Genomic DNA, 8,865 nt, shown 5'->3' on the forward strand with positions numbered 1-8,865 from the left:
TTCTTTATTAATATTAAATCTAATTAAAATATTTAAAGAAAGAGGAAATACTTTAAATAATTTTTCAATATCTTTAAATAATTTATCAAAATTTTATTTAAATATTTTATTCCTTGAATTTTATATAAGTAAGTATAGACGTTTATAAAAACGACGCGCATGTAGATGTTTTTTAGTGTCCGAGGAAAGTATTAATATTTGTCTTTCTATAAATATTACATATGATAAAATCTATGGATTTTTTTTTAATATTTAAGTGATTAATTTATTCTTTGATTTTATTTTACGCAAATTAAGAATATTCAAAAATTTTTTGTTAAGTCTATGTGTTCTTAAATGTCAATGTAATGACAAGGATATTACGTGATTGCGCTTGCGCAATCGTAATTTTTGCGAGACAAAAGTCAATAAAGCTATACCCGATTTTCCCGAATAGCACAATTCATTGGCGAAATATTGGTTAAACATTGGCATATATACATTGGGGATATATTGGGACAATGTTACGTCGATGAATTGTATTACTAAGGTTACTTCTTTTTTATTTATTTTCTTTGCAAATATAATTTTTAAACTTCGCCGTACTATCGTTGGATGTAACATATAAAAAACAATTTCAGCCACGAAACTGTCGCGAGGACACGCACAGATTATTAGTTTTGTTGTTGTCAGCAACGAGCTCTGACTCCGATGTTCTGTTTGTTTACGTGTAAAAGTGGAGGCGGTGGCTGCCACGGGAGTCATCCGAAAACACAACTAGCAACTTGGTCGCGGTAACCAAGAGACCAAGATGAAACAATCGAGTTAAGAAGAGCGCGGGACATACCTGTCATTGTGCGGCCGTTTCTACTTCCTGCTTCATCGCGGATGCAATTTTATGCGGCATAAACCGGCCAAATTGTGCGCTTCGGCCCGTGAATATTTAATTCTGGGTGCGGATGCGATTGAAAAAATTAGAGAAACTATGTAGGAATACCTTTGTAAAGGCGCGTTGTAAGTACAGATGGGTTTGGTGCATGGGCCCGGAAACACGGAACCGACCCGATTTTATTTCTCTCAAGGAGAGAAAATGATTTATGATTCCCATTATTTTACTTTTCTTTACACGGTGGAATAACTAGTTCGCCACAGAAAGAGCAATCAAAGATTATATCTAATATGTAAGATTTTAACATAAATTATAATTCAAATCTTATTCTGAACTTTTTCTACTTAAAAGATTATTGTTAAATGCAAAAAGGCGAAAATATCTTCTAAATTTCAACTGTGTAATCAATTTTTAACATTTTTTCAATTTTACTACATATTTTACTATATATTTTATTTCATCATAAAGAAAATAAATTAAATACTTTTGCATACAAATATTTGATTTTTATTTACGACATAAAATTTATTATAAAAGCTTTTCATATAATATTTTATTAATTTTAAATATTATTAATATCATTGTAGTTATTTGATTGCTATATTAACGCAATTACGCCACTGACATTTACTTCATTTTTTTATTCCTATTCCAATAAAATTTTTTTTGGCTAAACTTCTGGCTACAATATATTTTTTATTTAGTTGTAAATCACTTAATATCTTTTCTTTAAAATTAATATTCTATACTTTATTATTTATAGCAAGCATTATTTTTTAATAAAATCATAAATAAAATTTTATAAATTATCCTACATTTTTAGTCTGATTTTAATCTGAGCTTAGTCTGTCTAATCTACTCTATAAAATAATTGATATTAAAATTTATTTATTTATTGAAATTTTTAACATGTCACGAAGTCTAGCCTTATACATATTCGTTTTATTTGATAATGTTGTTTCGTAAGCCCTTCACCAACCCTTCTCACATAGAATAGGATTATAGAATAGAGATTATCTAACGTTAGAAAGAGAGATATTAACGACGTAGCAGCGTGAGTCGAGAGGACAGAAGTGAAGGAATTCTTTAGTCGTCGTAGATCTTACGCGATTTATATCGTCTCGTATAATATATGTTCAAGATTGTATCAATATATCGATAAATAAACGAGTACATTCTTCTACTTCTCGATTTCTGCGCACCTGCGCAACGATAGTTCGAACGTCGGAGTCTTTGCGCCGTACCTTCTTTTTTTATTTAGTCTTTTTTTTTGCTTAGAGCTTGCATGGATTAAGTAGCATGAGATGTTGGAATGATTTGGCTGAAATCTCATCCTTATTGCTCACATCAATAATCATTCAGGATCCAGATATTTGTTTTTACGTAGGGTAGAGTTTGAGTGATGTAGATTCTTTGAGAATTCTTTGCGGTGAAATTTGTACAGTCGATAATTTCTTAATATAAAAAAATTTTATTTTAATAAAAAATTTAAGAATAAAAATAAAAAAGCTTTAATTATATATAAATACAATTCGATGTCTTATAGCTAGCATATTTATGACAGACATTTTGATTTGCCTCTCTTTAATTAAAAATCCGCATTAATGATTATATCACTTTTCAGTCATTACTATTAGTGAATCTGTTCTTTAAGAAAACGATAAGGACAATAAAATTTGCGAAAAATCACAATTTTGTTTGAGCAAGTCGTGTAGCTATCACTTTGTAAATTACAATCTAATCTTTCTTTGTTTCTAATTCAGGAGCTAGAGATGAGTCAACGAGAAGATCACGAATGGATCGGATGGATCGAAGCGAACGCATGGATCACGAGTATGGCGAGGAAGAACATAGCATCGATTATGGCAGTACTTTGAGACGTCGCAAACAGCATGACTCGAGTCTTAATGCTATTTAGGAGCTGGGGCCCCGGGGCCTGTCGCTTCAGCGCTGTCCCCATCTGCGCACCACCGCCCTTTAGCGGGCTCGCCTCCCGGTAACGCTACCGAACGCTAGGAAGTGCGCAACGCTACCTCGCGATAAGATCGCTGCGCTCTGTTAGTGGGGCTGTTTCCTGTTGCGTTACTCTACGCCAGCGATCGGCATCAGATGCAACTTTCAGCCAGATTTTCATATCGACGCCCACTACTCTTCTGAAGAACTTCAATACGCTACCACTCGCCAGCAGCGTGCACGTTAATCCCGGAAAACAATTTGCGCTTGCATTTTTATTCGTGCTGCCAACAAAAATATATATATATAAATTGAAATGTAAGATTTTAATTGCTTTTTAATTAGAGAACACAGATTTAGTTGCGAAACGTAACTGTTGGAAAATTTTCTGGCATGCTTTAAACATGCATTCTTATCTTCCGAAAGTTCTTGCGTTTAATGATACACATTTATATTATACGCTGCTATTATTCCTTTTTACACTGTTGAATACTTTGATAACGTTCGCGATTAATTGTATAATTACATTTTATTAATAATGAACAACAAAGACGGTTTTCATCGTAGAACTTCTACTTCTCTTTTTCTTCTTCTTCTTCTTCTTCTTCTTCTTCTAATATGCTACTGATCATCAGAGTAGCGTGCAAGTGTTATCAAAATAAGTTCATTCCGATAAATCTAAATTGTTTATCGTCAAACTGCAAAGAATCGAAAGCAAAACCGCTGTTATTACTGAATTTCATTAACACTATAAATTCCATTATTAACATTATAAATTCCACAATTCGCATATATTATCTATTTATAAAAGCATATTTTCATCTTTGTACGTCGTGTCTTCGCCAATTAATGCCCCAATCAATATCACGAACGTGTATCACTCTGGCGATGTCATTCACAATTGCAGAGTTATGCTATAGTCATTGATCATACCAACTATCAAACTATTCTCACGCACAAATACCATCAAGTTGTACTTACCTGATGACGTATGCTTAAGGGCTCTGTTGTGTGTTATATAGAGGGAACATGTCAACCGCTCATTATAACAATTAAGCGTACTATGCCAAATGTATCAAATGCTCACCGTAATAATTACTGGCCACGACAAAGTGCACGCATCGTTTTGAGATGCACATGACATCGTACATAACATCTTTTATGCTACTTTATACAAAAGAAAGATAATATTATGGATTAATACTGTAAAAGAAAATACACACATTTGACTGCATTCGGTACTCCTCGTTAAAATATACTCAAAGTCGTTCACAAATCGACACTATGCATTTTTCATATGAAGTATTATAGAACTTATTCTCGAACCTTTTCGAAAGTTTCACAAGCAATTAGGAAGAAACTCGAAAAATTTTCTGAACAATTCGATCTCATTTTCATAATCTTTACATAATTTAAAATTGTTTTTAATCAAAAAATTTGCGAATATAAATTCTAATCAAAAATCTTCTTATATACACACACACACATATATATATATATATATATATATATATATATATATTCTACACACTTCTACATCTTCGATGGACTCTTTATAAACACAAATTATTTGCCAAACTAAAATTATTACGATAAGGGTGAATTTCTTTTAATATTTACGTGCGATTTTCCAATTAGTGAGTTTTTATCGCTAATAGTTAAGGGTTCGAGCGTAGTTTAACGATCGTTTAAACAAATTATCCCAACAGGAGTTCTACAGCCGATTCGAAATAATCTTCTGGTGTCCTTGTCCATTGCAGTATAAGCAGGACAAATTCCCCATTCGCGGAATCAGCTCAATGACACTAGTAGACGCGCGAGAAAATCGCGTGGGACGAGGAGACCAAGATAGAAAGTGACTCGAAATAGAGTGAAAAGAGCCCTGGGGCCTTAATCCTTGCACTGACTCCTCCCGGGCCCTAAAACCAAATCTTTATGTCGAATCGGCGATCGACGATCGACGCGGTATCGAATATTTCTTATGAAACAGAGATTTCACTTCTCTCATAGAATTTAATTATAAGAAATGATAATGACCACTATAATTCCAATTGAAAAATATTAATTAATGATTATCTAGAGAAATAATCTATGATCGATTGAACAGCTAATTTTATTAATAGCTAAATCATTTAATAATCAAGATAAAAAAAAGCTTTAATAAAATTTCGCAGCTGGTTATAGATATATTAATTTGATCGTCGATAGCCAATGTAGTTAGCGTAATTTTACAATCGCTGAAAAGCGATTCGTGATGAACAGAGCTCGGTAACCTTGAATTTGATCGTGGAAATTGAAACCTATCGTCGATCGCGACGGCGGACGTAGCTGAAGCGATTTTAACGATCGACGTAGTGACACTTAACATCAAAATTAGACAAACTAATGTAAAAACAAAATTGTTCTTGGAGATGTTTTTGATTTACGAGACAACAATGGTTCGAAATTAGAAAAAGATATCAGTGCGCTGAACATATGAAAGTTTTCGATTTTGATTAAGCGTGTCAACGACCTAGTGCGTCGCTTTATGATGCGTTTATAGATTTATATGTTTTGCTGAAGCTATGCGAAAGTATACGTAATACACACACACACACACACACACACACACACACACACACACACACATTGCACATCAAAGAAAACGATTTGTGTATATGTTAATACATACATAATAATATATATATATGTTAATTGTACACACAAGTGACAATTCCATCTGTATCACTTGTGACAAATTTTAATTAAGATAAAAAAAGTTAAATAAGATGTTTAGCAGAGATGTGAATAAAATCTACTTGGCTTTTCTAAGGATAATTATAGACTGAAATGAATATAATTTAAAATATAATATTATATTTTTCAATGTATATGTTACATGAATCTCATTCATTATCTTGATACACATTATTTAATTCGCAAAATATTTGATTTATTTTTGAAAAAATATTTAGTTGAAATAATTCTGAAAATCTAAATTACTCTTTTATGTGATAAATATTCTATAATTTATTCACATTTTGCATCAATGGCGTTATGTAAATATTGTAAGAAGCCTTTAACAATTACCATTCAAGTTTTCATTCACGTTGATATGTTACAAATCGGCATCTAAGAAATACTACTAATTAAATTTTTAATTTGTTTTTTACAAAGAATATTTATTGTATCATGAAACTCTTAGTACGTGATATTGCTCATTGCGTATATCTTGTCGATTCCAATCTATGGAGCGATCCGATCGACAGTGGTAAAAAAATAGAAAGAGGTTGATCCAAGCACATACGCGAAACATTTCCTGTCTAGGGATGCATTCCGTTTTACGTATGATGCATCATTTATCCTTGTTGTTCATCGAATATTAAATAAGGATAAATAATGCATTATGCGTATCATGCGTGAAACAGAATGCACCCTAGGACAATATGATTAAACTATATTTTCGAAAAAGTAAAAATAACACTTGACGCAAATAAAACGTACAAACATCTTAAGGCGTTCTCGCAGCCAAAATAGCTCGGAATAGATCATCGGCATAAGTCATTATTTAGGATAATTAATTAAGAACTTTTCCTATATATTAAACGCGATGGTGCATGCACTTTTAAGTAGCGATATTCTATATTGTATATGTTGCTGTGTAAACTAGGCGCAGGTAATCTTGAACTGATTTTTATAGTTCTTTCGAGAATCGAGTATTAGCTATTCTTTATTTATATAAGGATAAAAATTGTTTAAAAATACTATTTATTTATGCTTGTTTTATTTTAGTCGTCGTAATTTAAAAGGATTAAGTACATTTGACACATTTCTTATGATACATTTATGAAAACTGCGAAATGTCGAATTGTAATTTGAATATCGCATAGATTATTTCAGTGCTGGGTTGTTTACTATTTAAACGTTAAATACGGATCGACAAAAAATAATGTTTTGAAAACTGTTTTGTGATTTAATAATAATATAAAATATTCTTAACTGGTATCAATATTTTGAATATTTTTTATTAACTTATAAAATTTTTTGAAGGAAGAAAATAATAAAATTTTTCTTTAATCTTTCATATAAATTTTTATAAAAACTTAAATTTAATTTAAACCGCATTTATATCTCCATGCTTATCGATAAATGCGCACATTTATTATTGAGATTCTGTAGTATATATAAAGTAAACTGTATATATGTGTATTAAGTGTGCGGATATATTGATAAAAATGAAGTGTGAATACGAATTTTATTTTTGCCAAAGAAGAAAAAGGACACTAAACTGTGATTGAACTAATTAGGATATTATTTTGCAAACTACTAACGCAAAAAATTCAATTTTGCCGAGAAATATTTATGGCATATAACATCTTGTTGTGCAGTCGATTGGTACCAATTAAGATATCTATTATGAAAAACGTGAAACATGATTTGCGCATGCTACGATGTCCGTTCATCTTTTTTAATACTTAAATCTTAGATAGGTATATATATATATATATATATATATATATATATTTATACGGAGATTTGCCTCTCTTTGAAGCATCTCGAAGCTTCACATGAGATTTGGTGCCGACAGGAATTATCGCGCCAATATCGCTTATCAGAGTGTTGAGAATGTAAATTTTATCTTAGGAAGAAATTTTGTAAAAAGAGTTACAGATATAAATATCTAACGTCGAGCGTTTAAATAAGAAAGTTGAGAACAACAGAGAAGTTCCAATTCTTTAACAATTAAAATATAAAATCATCGCTGAATCTTCTCGATGTGAAATTTTCATAACATTATTGCAAAACGAATTCGAATGCAAAATATATTTCAAGATAATTAACCACGAAATTCATTTTGCAGCCTAGATTTGTACATATTAGATAAATACGTTTCGTCATAATTGCTGTGAATCTATATAAAAAATTCACGCTGTTTTTTGCTTCCAAAAATAAGTTCATTTCCTATAAATTAAATCCCAAGGAAATGCGAGTATGAATATTCTGGATATAAAGAAATCCGCTTAACTTCAGATGTGCTTATAAGTAGTTGTTTAATGAGAAAAAAACTTTCAGACACTTATTATATTTGTTTCAGAAAGGAACAATTATTAATATGACGTAAATATATTGTTTATTTATTATTAAAATTTAGTGATTATATTTTTGGCAATCTACTTTACATATTTTTATGTAAGTTCTTTTATTGTTAATTTAATTTGTTTTGCAATAATCTGCAAAACAAATTTTTGTTGTATGAATGATATTTTGCAGGAAATAAATTTAAAACATATTGACTGGAATAGATTTCACATTCTTTAAAAGAATTTAATATTGTAAAGTCAATTTATACATATTATAGCAAAATTCTCTATAAAGCGGTTTTCTGCAGATCGAAAACACCGTTCAATTGGTTGATTGATTCTGCTTGTTCGTGGATCGAAAGTCCGAACAAAGTGAACTATAGCTATAGTTGTGCAAGATGTAATATCTTATAGATATTTTTTAATTATCAAGATGAAAATTTTTATAATATTTTGTAACTCCTCAGGATATAAGCAGCGATGAAAATTTACACCATGAGTATATTAACTCATATACGTACACATACGCATCTACATATACGGAAACGTTCCTCTAGAGGAAGTGCATCTGCGGTGAAAATATTTGATTTGAATTTAAGATTTAGCTGCTTCGATTCATCTGTTACTTTCTACATCGCTAATAATATTTCATAAATGTAACGCTCAAGTAGCGCCGAGAATTCAGCATGTATAGCTTGATGGAAACAATTCTAAAATACCTACATCCTTCGATCACAAGTGCTTAGATCGACGCTCGTAGTTTCCGTTTATAATATACGATTGATTCAAATCTGGTTGGAACGAAAAATTACGTCATCGAATTTTGAAACAAACAAAATTCTTCATAGAAATTCTCCAAATTTTTAAATTATTGTCTGTATGAAGTTATATATACAAAAAAAAATTTCGAATATCTTTTATTTTGCAATAATTTGAATCAAACAGAAACATTTTAGAGTATCAAATTTATCATGTTGATTTATG

General features: G+C 30.8%; 1 protein-coding gene across 11 annotated transcripts in view; it reads left to right on the forward strand.

The window, feature by feature from the left end:
- LOC108689092 (voltage-dependent L-type calcium channel subunit beta-2) overlaps nucleotides 1–4,182 on the forward strand; it is a 25,634-nt gene extending 21,452 nt beyond the window's left edge. For 8 of the 11 annotated variants that reach the window (XM_018195714.1, XM_018195713.1, XM_018195718.1 and 5 more), the window contains one exon: nucleotides 2,632–4,182. In XM_018195714.1, the coding sequence (XP_018051203.1) occupies nucleotides 2,632–2,786 (155 nt within the window). In that variant the 3' untranslated portion in view covers nucleotides 2,787–4,182. Of the gene's footprint in view, nucleotides 1–716; nucleotides 994–2,631 lie in introns of all 11 variants that reach the window. The other 3 variants (XR_001931824.1, XR_001931825.1, XM_018195722.1) reach the window with 2 other exon arrangements.
- The last annotated feature ends 4,683 nt before the right edge of the window (nucleotides 4,183–8,865 follow it).

This window comes from Atta colombica, unplaced genomic scaffold, assembly GCF_001594045.1.
Source record: "Atta colombica isolate Treedump-2 unplaced genomic scaffold, Acol1.0 scaffold254, whole genome shotgun sequence".
NCBI classification, from domain to species: Eukaryota; Metazoa; Arthropoda; class Insecta; order Hymenoptera; family Formicidae; genus Atta; species Atta colombica.